The 15198-nt window shown below is 39.8% G+C and overlaps 1 protein-coding gene across 2 annotated transcripts in view; it reads right to left on the bottom strand.

Annotated features, from left to right (window-relative positions):
* The window catches only part of nkain4 (sodium/potassium transporting ATPase interacting 4), a 29833-nt gene that overhangs the window by 2243 nt on the left and 12392 nt on the right, over nucleotides 1-15198 (bottom strand). For both annotated transcript variants that reach the window (XM_061272436.1, XM_061272437.1), the window contains 3 exons: nucleotides 12323-12523; nucleotides 5023-5083; nucleotides 763-847 (listed from right to left, as the gene is read on the bottom strand). In XM_061272436.1, the coding sequence (XP_061128420.1) occupies nucleotides 763-847; nucleotides 5023-5083; nucleotides 12323-12523 (347 nt within the window). The remainder of the gene's footprint in view (nucleotides 1-762; nucleotides 848-5022; nucleotides 5084-12322; nucleotides 12524-15198) is intronic.

Genomic DNA, 15198 nt, shown 5'->3' with positions numbered 1-15198 from the left:
GTACTCTGAAGTAATCATCGACAAATTAGGCAACGAGGTCCTCGGATAAAGGAAAACAAGTTCTCGCTTTTCAGAACACAAAGCAAGGAAACCAATAAAAGCCCCGAATCTCCAGACAATGTCCAAGATAGGCGTTAGCACCAGAAAGAAAACAACAAAGCGGAACGGGTGAATTGTAGATTGGCAGCCTTGGCAGCTGGAACGAGCTCATTTTATTTGTACTCATGGAACTGTTCGTATGTTCTTTTTCAATCTGAAGTGAAGACGCCATCTGCAAACATTTCGCTTGCTCAGGACAGTTACTAAGCTAATTCAAAAGAACTCCATGAAGAAAGAAACACATTTATAAATAGAAGAAAAATAACACTTTGGGATTATTTTGAAAGGGATGTCTCCCGTTTGTCAAGTATGTTGTGGTGTGCAAAGGCTTCAGACGTAAACTGAAATGTTGCCAAGATTTCCTGTGTTTCCGCAGCTTATGCTCTTGGAATATGCTACTAAAAGTAAGAAGGATTAGAAATAGTCTGGTGAACAAAAAGGAGGATTAACTTTTCAACATAATTTAAGGCTTCATTTCCGGTCACAACATTACATTTTGGGGACAAATATTTAGTCTGTACTCAGAAAACCTTTGGTGTGATTGATGAGGATTTTTTTTTTTTTTTTATATGTAACTTTGTCCTTTGTATTAAAACCTCGACGTACGGTACATACATACAGTACACACACAGTATGGCTGGCTGACAGCATGTCTGTACTTACAGGGACACCTGCTTTAGGAGAAGATGAGATGGTTTCTCATTGACATGGTAGAGTGGGAATGGCTCAAATCCACCAATAAAATCAACTGAAAACAAACAAAAAGGAAATCAAAATTATGGAATGAATTCAAATGATGGATGGACAGATAATCAATATCAAAAAGAAAACATGGAAGTGATATGAGCAGAAACAGATGTCGCTAGCACACAAAGATGGCAGAGCCAAACACACTGTCGCCATGAAATACGAGTTTTTCGACATATAAGTAATCACTTGACCAATTATTATTATTATTTTTTGCTTTGACTTGTGAGCAGAAATTTGAGATAAGAGCACTGCATGGAGGTAGTAAACTCAATCCTAGAAAAAAAAAAAAAAAACTTCAAGGTGTTCATTGCCCTGTCCAGTGATTGTCTTTATATTCATTTCAACAGGAAAACAAGATTTTTATTTCAACACACCACTTTAGATATTTTTAGAACCCCCTCCACACACACACAAAGAATAGAAATGAAACACTTTTCCTCATCATTTGCTCTGAGCCCGAGGGAGCTCGGAAACAGGTGGAAGCTGTCCGGCTGTCAAAACAGCCTCTGCGTTTTTATCACTCGCTCACAGAGGTGACCTTCGGCCGCACGGTGTACGCTCAACCCGCTCGGTCTATTTCCTCGATTAGAAGGTCAGACTGAAGGTGAGGTGCCGATGAGCGAGCAGAAGCCGTGTCAGAAGGGAGAGAAAATTGCTGCTGAGAGACATTTTGGAGATGAAGGAAAAGCCTCTGTGATGCTTGTTGAGGTACAAAAGCGAAGAGGGAGGGAGGGAGGTAGCAGAGGGTTGTGGGGGTCACGCAATGTGCTTTGACTGACAGGAGACCAGAGAGATTAGGTTAAAGGGGCGCATATGAAAGAGCTTTGTGTCCAGGCCCACGCAAACACCAAATGGAAAGAACAACGGACACTGACGGTAATGCGATTCATCAAAGCACAAGTCAAACAGCCGCTTCCGTTCTCCCGGGTAAAATGGGCAGATACATCCTGCTAAACCAACACTGAAGGAGGGGAAACAGACCCATGACCGCCACGGAAACTACAGTCAGGCCAGATCGAGTCCATTCTGATAAGGAGAGTATCTGTTGAATACTGATAGGTTTGAAGGATGAGGGTCAGAAGCCACAGGGAGCCTGGCCCTTTCCACTGTGACTCACTTCTATCTTCTCATCACACACTTGCAGCTTTCTGCTGGTTTGTTTAACCGGGACGCTCGCTTTGAAGCATGCTTGAACAGAACTGACAACCGTGACTTAAGTGTAACCTCAAAAGTCCAACACCTTAATGGACAATGGAAAATTCAATTAAAAAAAGTCAATTAATAAATGTTTTATATATGAATACCAGGTGAAAAACATTTTGAACCCGCAGTCCACCTACTTAATATCCATTCACCAATCGGTCCAGTTTCATAGGTCTGCAGTGAAGGATTTTCTGGGATGTGACTCAGCACAAAGGGCAGCAAATATAATTGGTAGAAATGCTAAAGTGAGCTTATCACGGTGCTCGATGGCATAATGCTCTTGACCTACTTTACAAAGAGGATTTTCCTCACCACTTGCACAGACGATGTGTCTGCGAGCCACCGATAAATAAGTGTGTATCACGAAGGACTACAAAAATCAAGTAGTTACTGTTGAGAGGCTGAAATCAAAGGATTTGGGTCGTTTTATGACAAACAATAGCTTTAAACGATTACTCGATGATTCAAATAGTTTTTGAGTAATTTCATAATGAATTAGTTGGCGATTAATTGATTAATTTCTCAGCTCCCAAAAAGTTTGACAACCACTAACCCTTATGCACACAATTGATCACAATCCCTCATCGTCAATTAATTGATGAACTATTTTGCCCGTCCCAACTTTTAAGTCTCAACTCTATAACCAGCGACACCCTCAAAGCAATGTAAAACTTTGTAACAATGTGAGGAGAAAAAGTTCCTCTTATTCTGTACAGTACCTACAAGCAGACATGCTACAAAGAGAACGTCTCCAGAGCTACTACCGAAAGGGACGCAGGGAAAAAACAAAAACATGAAAGTCGTCAGAGAAGGGAGACGTTAAAGGGAAGAGAAATGCTGAGGCACACAGGGAGCTTTCACTGTAGAAAGATGCTTTAATCTACACATCAAATGAGAATGGAAAATGAGAGCACCTTTTCTCGTTGATGTGTGTGTGAGAGCAAGCGCATGGATAAGTGTGTGTGCGGAGGGGGGATGCGTAGTGGGTGCGGACATGGATCTGATTTATAAGAGGGGGTTTCAAGTTCAAAACGATGTAGCTGCAATTTACTGCAGTTCAGTCTGGATCAAGTGAACAACTACATGTTCACTATATCCAGAATGTCGTCTCCATTAACCAACTGCAGATAAAAACATGTCACTTTGTGGTTACTGCTCTTAGAAAGTGCAGCAGAATTTATAAGCTTCGCTGAGCCAATGTATAAATACTGCTTGCGCAAAGTTGAACTACAGGAGACATGAACAGTTCTGTTTTTAGCTAAACGGTTGTCATGTGTTCAACACAAATGGAAAGCATCTTTAGATTTTGGTCAAGCTGACTTTAGCTGAGACGATGCGGGCCTCCAGGCTTGATTAGGGAGTGCACGGCGCGTAATTGCTACTGTTCAAAGCGTGGGGGTGATCCGCTGGGCAAAATGGGAACTGCTCACAGCCAGTGGATCTCTGGTATGTGACCGCACAGTTAGACATTTGAGCTGTTCCACACGAACATACATGACCGCACTAAATTACAAGAGACTTCTGGCTGAACATGCAATTTAGCTTGTGTTGTGTGTTTTAAAAATCACATTGGACTTTTGGCTGTCTGACTTTTGGATGTCTGACAAAAGCGACTGACATTATTACAGAGAGGAGGAAGAGTTCTTCAAAAACTTCCAAGAAATTTAGTACACTACTTCCCGATGAACACACACACACACCAAACATGAGACACGCCATACAGTCTCAGCTAATCCATTCAGCCAAAGCCTCCATAAAGCAGTGGTGAAAACGAGCATGGCATACTTTTGTGCCTAAGGACAAAGCTATTAGACCTGACTTTGCACTAATCAGATATTTATGACTACCATTGACCCTTTGATCAAATTCTTGCTGCTCTGATTGGCTATCCCCAAAGACGGCCTTTGACCCGCTGCCTATTAGGTCACAGCAGCTGTGTCGTTGATCACAAATGCCCCTCTCTGGTTTCTCAGTCTTCTCTTGTGACTCATTTCACTAGCCCTGCTGCGTTTTCCCACAAACTTTTTTTTTCACCTTCTCCTTGCACAGGGACAATCAAGGTCAATTCACACACTCCAGCGCTGTAATGATTTAGCCCACAGAGACATGGTTAGAGTTGACTTGCTGAACAATAAGTCTATAAATATTGGGAGCTCAAAGCCAGTTTCATCTTTTTGGCTCCAAATGATGTGAATTGAAACTAAGAAGATGTGCTTTAACTGCAGACTTTTACATCCTATTCAAGTGGACGGAGCAGGAATGATATGCATGCTCACTTGGGTTCAGGTCAGGATTGACTTGGCTGTTGCAAAAGATTCTACGTCTTGCCTTCAAAAATTCGTTTCTGGTTGCTTTTGCAGTATGCTTGGAGTCATTGTCCATCTGTGCTGTAAAGTGCCATCCAATGATTACTAAAGCATTTGGCTGAATATGAGCAGATAAACTCAAAATTCAACTTGCTGTTTTTGTCAGCAGTCACATCATCATTAAAGACAAGGGAACCAATTCCACACTCCTTAATTTGGATGTTAATACCCTCAATCTAAAACTGAAAGCCTGCAATAAAAGCATATTTTGTTTGTCTTGTTTCACATCCATTATGGTGGCTTTTAGAGCCAACTAGATGACAATTGTGTCCCAATACTTATGGACCTGACTGTATTTATTGGATCACACATGGGTGGCGGTGCATTTCTGGCACATGAAAGAAAAAGCCAACATGCCCACATTAGACACGACTCGACTCAAAGGCACACTGGTGAAAAGAAAAACACAAAATACATCAGAAGAGCCGAAGCACAGCATAAGAAAGGAAGAAAAGCTTGAAACGAGATGACATACCAAAGGAGGTGTGAAGACCTGGCTCGTCTGGGTAAGTATGGAGAGAGAGAGCGAAGCCAGTAGGCACGGAGTTTGGGAGAGGTGGGTGAAAGGAAAGTGGAAAGCATTCGGGAGTCTGACTATACTCACAGCTGTCCTCTTCTTCAGTCATGGCGCTGACAACATAGCAGGCGTACACAAAGCCGAGGAGCTGTGAACACAGAAGGAGACGAGCCAGGTTAAATAATAGCATCTTGATACAAAAGTAGCAAATGTTTACTCACTGACGGAAAGAAATCATTAAATCCATGCCATGCACAGTAGAGTGTCTCTAGTTTGAAAATATGCAACTCCTCTTTGCGTTGTTTCTGCCGGTCAGTAGATAATCAACTGAGACGAGTGAAAGTGATTGTCATTAAGCACCTAATCAATGTTTCTGACCTAAAAACAAAATCACCTTGCCTTTATTTTTAATTATGTTTGTTTTGTTCTTGGAAAAGGACAACATGCCAAACACAGAGGACACAGAGTCAATAATTTGTGGACATAACTTTCTGAATGGCAACAAATAGGAACTATTGTGTAAGTTGGTTCACAAGAACTGGTTAAGATTTAACTCCTTGTAACGTGAAAAATGTCTCCAAAATTTGACACACCACAATTAAGAGTGTTGTTAACAACCCTGTTGTTTGTCAATGATTAGAAAAAACGAATAACAGATTTGTCAGTCGTATGATTTAATTGAATTGATTTTAGACCGATAATAATAATGATTATATAATAAGGATGCACCGAAATAAAAATTCTTGGCCGAAACCGAAAACCAAAAATGAGGAAACCAAGGCCGAAAACCGAAACACCGAAAGAAATGATTGTCAGTTATTAGAACCACAGCATTTATGGATTTATATTATATATTATATTATATTAATATTATCTTTATAAGATTAATATTATTATCTTATATTATTTATATTTATTTATATATTTATATTTTATTTATATAGCATTTATTTTCAGCATTGCATGTTTTGCAAATCGCTATCCGTGGGTCTTTCTCTGAGATAGTGAAATCAGTCCACACCGCAGACATGCTGGCTCTTATCCCGTTTTCCCGCGTGCTGGCTGCGCTGTTTGCTCACGTCATCACAAGTTTCGGCCGTGTTGTTTTTGTGATTTAGGTCTTTCGGCCAAAAACCGAAAATGCACTTTTGGGTCATTTTCGTCCGAAAGTTCTCAGTGGCCGAATTTTCGGTGCATCCCTATTATATAATAATAATAATTGTTATCAGACAGAGGTTTGCTGAATCAACACCAATATATTTTTAATTTCCCTGTCAGGGGGCTTAGTCTGATCTGACAGATTGCCCCCCGGGGGAAAGGATTTCTTTCTTAGAAATGATGGCAAAATTGACTCATACATATATTGATCAATGAGTTAAGTCTTCCATTTGTTGAGGGGGTTTGGCAGTTTGCACAAACTGAACAGTCCGCATGGAAACATACCAGACAGCCCACAAGTGACTGCATCTAATAATTTACTGTATGCACACTGAGAGGAGCCCTCAAAGTGGCAGATGGCTGTCATTGCTTGTGAAACAGAGCCAGCGAGCGACGGAGACTGAGACAGCGTGTCTTCACCCATCATTTGGCCTTCTGTCATGCCAATTAAAACAGCCCTGGGCAAGCTGCCCTCCTTCCACACTGGCACAGCAAACAAGGAAAAGCGCATGGCAGTCATAAATGCACAGAAGTTGGCAAAAGGGCCAAAAAGAAGGGCATGGGAGTTGGCACATGTCAAAACAATGCATTTTAAATGGAACAGTTCCCGAGCTGAAGCTCAACGCGGGTGAAAATTGTTCATGTTGCATTTGCACCTCGGACCTTAATCCTGTCTATCTGTCCCACTCCCTTTAAAACATTCCAAATTTATTCTGCCACATGGATGCGGTGGTCTTTAAAGGTTCATCACTGTTGAGCTGAATCGTCAAATCTCTCAAGTTGCTACTTTTTAGGAAATGAAAGAAATCGTATTTCTTGAGTTAACAAAGTTGGCATAAAACCTTATAACGCTCTACTGCTGCTGACCAACATCAATACAAGACCCCTAAATCATGTTACATCGTTTCCAAACTCTCTCAAAGGTTTTAAGCCATTAGTGGGATAAAAGATGGGGGGAAAAAAAGAAACATCCAGACTCTCAATGTTAATGTAACCAGGGGAGAAAAGGCAGAGTCTAACAACGCTTCCCAGACAGTGTCCAATTAAGATAATACGTTTGTTCAAAAGCATTGAGGGTGAAAGTTAATTCAGCATGTTCAGCATGTAGCCATAGAATCACTTCACATCCTAATCTTGAAAAGAAGCCGCTTCATCTTCTTTCCACAAAGATGATAGCGGGCCAGCTTCCTGGTGTTTCAACATTTTGAGTCACTAACGCTATAAATTTGAACATATTAAATGGACAATTTTCCCAGCAGCACTTTGCTTACCTCAGACTTGAATTCTCCAACACCCCAAAACCTCTTGACTATGGCCTTTCCAATTTGTCAGAAAAAAGGAAAGATTGTAGTTGATGCAATATGGGTCATCTAGATGAATCACTCCTAATTTTGAATCCCAAAAGGTAAATATGGCTTATAAAATTGGTGCACTATAACAGTCACACTGAATCAAAGTCAGACAATAATTCTTAAATATTATTTGGTTACTTGCTAAAATTGTGGCTATATAATGGCTGTATAATTTTATTTTGTCTTTATCTGCTTCTCCTTCATCTTCCCAACGATAATTGGTGGAGGTTCAGGTTAATTGCAGGTCAACTGGCGACGTCGTGGAGCAGCGTGCACAAAATATGAGACCAAAGACTCCCTTGGTTACTGAAAGGCTGCACATACACTACATTGGCCCGTAAAAAAAAAAGGGCTAAATGTAAGGTGGGTGAAAGAAAGAAAAAAAAGGGTCAAGTGTATCTGCAAAGGCTAATGAGGGTTGGTGAATAGACCAGCCCAGAATGACATTTTACATTTTCATAGCGCACACTCAATCATGAAAATGTGTCCACAAGGCATAAATCAATTTCATCTTACAGAAAAGGCTCTAGACGTTTTCAATGTTGACCAGACATACATAAGTTTCTAACATAAATTAATCAACCAGGCGTTGAAACTATGATTGCTACTTTCTTCAGTGTACAAGTGGATGCTTCTGCTACATTGTGAATCTGGCCGAGTGCACAAAAAAAGATGCGTCTCTATTTGAGGTGTTCGTTTATGGAATGATCACAAACTGATTTCAAAATGTGTGGTTCGCTTGCTTTGTTCAAAAAGATGTTCAAATATAAAGCAATAAAAAAAGACAAGTCGTGCATCGACTTTGTGTCAATACTACAATTGCAAATTGTCTTCACTTTTGAAAAAATAGAGATGTTGCTATGTATCTTTTTTTATTTTATTGTATTTCCATTCATCTTTTTAAAAATTTGAACAGTTTTTACTACGCTCTGATTTCACAGCTAGTTGGTCATCAGTTTGTTGTACTGTATATCATATAAGATGGTCATAAATTTATTTAGGTTGTTAGTCATAATGGGCTTCTGAAGGAAACTATGACTATGATGTGGCCCACGACAAAAATGAGTTAGACACCCCTGGTATAGTGCATTTCATCCACAAAGTGTATCACATACGGATATAACATTTAAAGGGATCAACTTTACTGAAATGACCAAAGAACATACAGCGCAAGAACAAGATTTATTCATTTATTTTTAATAGAAATGCTTTTATTATGGGTATGGCAGGGGAAAAAAAGCATGATTTCCAACCTGGAAAAGCATTTTTACTTGGGGCTAACTTCATTTGCATTGGCATCTTATCTCGTTTGCACGCAGCATAAAAACGAAATGCTGATTCACTACATTTGCTTTGAACTCTGGCCACCACATGAGTCTGCTAGCCTCAGAGCCCTACCGGGTTTAAGTTTAATTAGCATTTCTTAAGCAGAACATTAACCATTGAGTGATTTATAGCTCAATAACATTATTTCCAAATCTTTCCTACGTGTGATCGGGGACCAAGTGTCAAGCCTCTGGGACTGGAATAATATGTTCTGATCTTCTTTGCTTCTGTATTGGAATAATATGTTCTGATCTCTTTCGTTCACTATTTGCGGGTTGGCCCAATGTCCCTAACCCCCACAAAAAACCGTGAAGGGACTTTAAGTAAATAATAAAATAAAATTGTAAGATTAGGGGATTAAGTCAATGACATACAGCACATCATACAACTCCTAACAGATAATGTTGTTTTTTTTGTGAGTGAGCATGCTCACAATATTAGTGATGAAGGGAATCTGTGTCAGTCCACACATTATTGATTATGGCTCAGCACCGTGAATGACGTTCAAGGTAAAATAGAGCCATAGCTGTTAAGAGACCAAAGCGAGGGGGTTTTGCAGATGTCTTCTCGGGTTAATTACACGGGCCCAGCCTAACAATGAGGCGAAGGCTTCCCCCTTGAAAATGAGATGTTTAGGTGTGTGCGCAGCTGAGCGCTTCATGATAAAACAAGAAAGATAGTCTGCAGAGACCACACCCACCTGCTTTTTTTTTTTTACTAGCTCTTCCAATACACACGCAAGGGCACAAACACATGCGCACGACCTCATTTGCATCTTTCACGTCTAATAACTGCATGGTATGCTAATAACCCCAAACGCACCTCATTGACACGAGAGCCTGCACTACACAAAGAAAGCTGCACTGGCAAACAAAACAGGGCTTTGTCTTCAAATGCAGCACCGCTCAAAGAATCCACACGCAGGCCGAGTGGGTGAAAGGGGACAGGGAAAGAGGACTCTTCTGAGCGAGACATGAAAAAAAGGAAGAAACCTCTGATGACACAACTTTCCTGCTGGAGACATATTTGCCACAAGTCTTTTTTTCCTTTCCCCTCTCTTTGGGTAGAACACACTACTGCAATTTAGTCAAAAATGCTTCCTCATGTGACATTGCGGTGTCAATACACCGATCAGGTGAATGGTGTTGGAATGAAATCCGTTTGAATATGTGCATCCCACTTTTGCAATTGGTTGAACAGCTGTTTCATAGGCATGCGACCAATGAACCTGCTTCCGTTGTATTAATTAATCATGATGGCATGGTGCATTCTGGAATGTTTTGGGCAATTATAGCTGCTACTATTCAGCCAAATGCTAGAGACCTGATTGGATCACGCTTCATAGTGCACAGATGGACAGTCACGCCAAGCATTGTGCGAATGCAAACAAAAGAGTTTTTGATGGAAAAGAACTTGAACGTTACGCAATGGTCAAGTCAATCATAGGACTTGATTGATGATTGCCAACCAAGTATTACAAAGTCTTAAGTTCAATTCTTAACTGTTTACTTGTGCCACTATTAGTCTGTTAAAAAGTGAGAGGAACATAAATAAACTTGTAATTCTTCCACTGATCAGCTGACTTGGGTACCCTTAAATGGGGCTGTCAATATCAAATATTATTAGAATCGATTAGTCTATCGATTATTCCATCCATTGCTGAATAAGATACAATTTTATTTGCATTAAATGATATTAAACGATTAAAAACCAATTACACAACAATTAAGCAGTCTCACTCAAGATAGATTGACGGCAATTGATTTTCAAAATAAATCCCGATGTTTGCAAATGTCCTATTTGGATTAAACACAAAAGATAAATCAGCTTTGATAAATCAGAAAATGATTAGTTTTGCCAGGCTGAAATCAGATTTGGACTATGTCAACAAATGTTCATTCAACTATTAAAATACGTGCCGCTTAATTCGACAATTGGTTTGTTGTCAATTGACTGATTCAATTTGACACCTCTACCGTCAAATTAACACAGTTAAAACGTATCTTGTTCATTTCATATCAAGTCCAAAAAGCTGACAATTGTGTACATGTCCCAATATTTATAGACTTGACTGTATTCGCTAGCAGAGCTCTCAGGAGCCATTAGACAGGCCTCAATTTAACACCGATTGGTGAATAGCCTAAAAGTGCCTTGCCCGAGAGGAGAAATAATAACGACAGAAGGAAAGTGGTTTTCAGAGAGTTCAGTGCACAGTCCTCATAGACAGGCTTTAACAAACGTGAAGGTCAAATGGTTTGACATCCGGATGGGAAAACGAGACAGGAAGATAGGCTGTACTGATATACGGCGCTGGGTTGGGTGAGGAGAAAAAGAGGAAATAAGCAATGGAACAAGGGAGTGAGGCAGACGTGACAAATGTGCATAATCAGCTTTCGCTGGAAAAATCCCATGATGGCTGCCGCTGAATAAAAATGAATTTACAGTGATGTGTTAATTCACTCTCGTGTGTTTGCGTGCACTTAATCGTTTTAAGAGAACTGTCATCCTAAAGTAAATGTGACATATGCAGATAAAAACAACTATTGACATCCCTGGTATCTTTTCGTTCCCTTCTTCCACCATAAACACTGCTCTCTCTCCTCCCCATAAAACTTGTCTTTTATGCCACATGTTTTATTTAACAATGAATATGACACAAAGGAGCAAAAAGGCACACAGTGGTGAAAGAATAATAACATATGCGGCTGCCTTAACCAATAAGAAAAGCATCTCGCGGGCATGAGGGTGTAAGATAAAAAGGCATTCAATAAAAGTATGTATCAGAGTACATCTTTTTTGGAAGATGAAATATTTTAAAGCAGCGTGGGGGAGGGCGAACATTCCCATATAGCCATTCATTTTTTATAGCGCTTATAGTAATCCTCATGAGGGTCATGGGTGAGCTGGAGCCTATCCCAGGTGACTTTGAACAATGGGGATCAAATCTGCTCATTTAAATTGAGCGATGACTACTGCTCCACCTGCGCCAAGTGGAATTAGCCCCTCTTCAGGATTGTTTGTCATCATCAGCATCTTGTGAAACACAGTGAATCTGAGCAGACGGTGATTACTAGCCAGCAAATTAATTTTGCAGTGAAATCACACCAACGACCATCCCTGGAGCCCCACCTAAATATTTCATAGAAATCTTCAAAAGCCCTCTTGCTACAACTAAAAACCTTGCGTTCTTTCTTCTCTATTTCGTTGCTCATTTGAGTGGCTGCTCTGTGTTTCAAACACGAAAGAGATAGGACAAAATGTTCCAGCAATGAGCTTAGAGCAGCATTATGCAAATAATTTACCTTCCCATGACATCAAAAAATCATTTCTGCACGAGCTTGTTGTTGCCACGCTGAGCCTGCATCACATTATCATTTTGGGAGATGAAAGAGAGAGCATTTTTTTTAGAATAACACCCACATGTGTGGCCTGACCAATAGTACAGATAGTATCTATATTTGTGAAGTATGAAATTTACTTAATTGTGACAGTTTTTGGCCCAACGTCAACAATTTGACACATGACTGTGGGAAGTGCATATTGATACTCACAGCTGCCAGGATCTGAGTTCCACTATGCATGACCTCAATGTACTGGTAGTCCATGAGGCAGCCCATGACAGTGATGTAGGAGTGGCTTTCAGTGGTGAAGACCCCTTCAGATTGTGGCATTTCTCTCCTTACACAGCCTGGCCCATGCTCGCTCCACCACGAGTGATGGGCTGAGATATTAAACGTCAGCAGGTCACTGTCCTGGAAAAAAAGAAAAAAGAAACATTGGGGAAATTTGGATCACTTGTTTCCTACACGCAACACAAAGATATTTGATAGTAAATTAATATTGTCTGCTCGACCTGTTTTGGGCCCTGTTATTGAGATAAATTCACTTAACATACCTCGGACCCAATTTTAATCAAATAAAAATAATTTTATAAAACAAAACCAAAAAAATCTGATGATTGTTGTAATTTATATATAGTAATTTATTTAGAATTACTTATAAAGTTAGGGTTAGCAAAAGGAATTATTTTCAGAATATTTTCTGAAACATCCGCTTTAAATTATAATGTATGGTAAAATTCGTACTGCGCAAGCTTTTAAGCTCAAACTTAAGAACAAGAAAAATCAAATACAGTATCTCAAAAACCTGATATGCATGAGAAAAAGTAGAGATATTTTATTAAGTCAGCATCAAAATTATATTTAGGCCATTGCTGATTCAATTTACTGTTGACCAGTGTTTTCTTCTGTGTACCAGGCCTTAGGGGGAGAATTAAAAGTGCTTCTTGTATTTCTTACAGCAAGGACACACAATTGATTTTAAATGCTATCCGACACAAGATGATTGAGCTGTAGCTGCCTTCAAATCAGCACATATTCAATCTCACCATTCAAATAGTCATCTAGGTCAGCGGTCCCGTACCACTGGACCGCAAGACATTTGGTACAGAGCAGAACGGAGAGACATGTTACTGATCATTAGTCAGAAAAGGGTTTTATTTTAGTCAAGTGATATGGTATTTAAAAATAAATTAAAAAAGGTTCGCCTGCAAGCTTTCAAAAATCTGTAAAAAGGCTTTGGTGAGCATCTTTTGAAAAGGGAAAAGGTCAAATGAGGAGGCAGAAGAAGAAGCAGCAACAATTTCACGAAAAAGAAAAACAGATTTAACATGCTATCTTTGTGAAGTGGGCTTTTATGAAATGAATGGAGTAGAAGTGCAACAAATAATCCAATAATTGGCAAATAATTAAATATGGAATTAATCAACATTTTTTCGCGACTTGGAATTTCTAAATACTCGGAATTCCAGCATCTTGACAGATAAATATTCCCAGATTTATTTGGGCCTCTATAAAAAAATAAGTAAATAAATAAATGAATAAATAAATTTAAATTATTTAAATTTTTCGGTTCAGGGTCAGTCCATAGTCAGCTGGGATAGGCTCCAGTGCACTCATGAGGAGAAGCGGTTCAGAAAATGGATGGATGGATGAATGGATGTTTTTGGAGACGGGTTCTTTGCATTCACACACACACACATTTTGTCCCTGTTTTTGTGGAAATTAATATTGAACGTTTATCTGCATATTTTTACAGAACATTTGGGATCTGAATATATCCCACCACCTGCATATAAATGATCTGCATTTACATAAACGCACATTTTCACTATTTGCAGGCCGGTCGGGTCCCTATCCCATGCAAAGGAGGTTGGCTGTATTAGACAAACCTTGACCAGTAAGGATGTGGGCGTCAAACAAACAAATAGTTCACGCTGGGCAATTTCAAAGTCAGCCACCTCGAAATGAGGCTCTTCAATGGTCTTATGATGTCTAATCAGCAGGTATTTAATCCGGCACGTATAGATGCTTACACCAGTCAATATTCTACTTTGGCGATCCAACCTCCCATGTGCCCCACCGTGACAAGCCATGCATTATTAACAGAGCCACATGCTCTCGAGAAGCATCCCATTAACCCCACGCATTCACACATTTGTTCCTATCTCATGCAACCCTCAACAACAAACACATATTCTTCTTTAAATTCTAACATTTGAGAGTGGCGTTAAGGTCAAAGGAGAATGAGAACACCAATAGTGAAGAGAAGTCATTGATTGTGCTCGGAAGCTTCTGTATCCAAGCAGAGGATACTCTCGATGATGGAGCACTCCAGTTGTTGACATTCACGTGGCTTTTCTTTTTTGCCACAAGGCACAAATCAATCTGATCTCAGAGATTCAAGGTTCGTCCTCGTCACCGAATTATTAGTAACAGACGTTGAAGGGATCCGCTGGTTTGCTGTATTTGTGTATCTGCTTTTTGAAACGATGTGGTGGTGTAAGCGGCAGTTTTCGAATCTCGCTTGAGTGGTTTGCAGCCAAGTGTGAAACGTTTGGGATGAGAATCAGCACGTTCAAAATGAAGCGATGATAGTCACTCAGAAAAAGATTGAAGTGCCGTCTCCGGGTCGGGATGAGATCCTGCAGCCGGTGAAGCACTCCAAGCAACAGTTTTTCCATTCCTTTAACTTGACCTTTATTTTGTTGCTTTTAATTATACATAAAAAATGTTGCGTAAAGAAGTTCACATTGCTTTGCTAAATAACGGCAACACAAAACAGTAGATGAATTCTTGGTTTTTTTTTATGGGCGTTAGATTGCTTCCTCCCACATCTGCTGATACAATAATTAATGTGATGAATCAGCTAAAGGTGTCATAACAATCAATTCTCTTGCTTGGGGGAAACAGGACTCATTATCTTTATTACACTGACATCAGTCAATGATGTTTTCATATGCCATCAATATGAGAACATGGAGATAAAGTCAAATGAGAAAAGAGGCAAAGGATCGCCGTGTTGGTCAAAGGTTTGTTTAGAGAAGCAGGGGCCTGTCTGTTAGTCAGTCTTGCACCACAGGGGACAA

Source organism: Syngnathus typhle, linkage group LG2, assembly GCF_033458585.1.
Source record: "Syngnathus typhle isolate RoL2023-S1 ecotype Sweden linkage group LG2, RoL_Styp_1.0, whole genome shotgun sequence".
NCBI classification, from domain to species: Eukaryota; Metazoa; Chordata; class Actinopteri; order Syngnathiformes; family Syngnathidae; genus Syngnathus; species Syngnathus typhle.
Note: the sequence above shows the minus strand (reverse complement) of the source record. Positions and strands in the feature narration are given on the sequence as shown.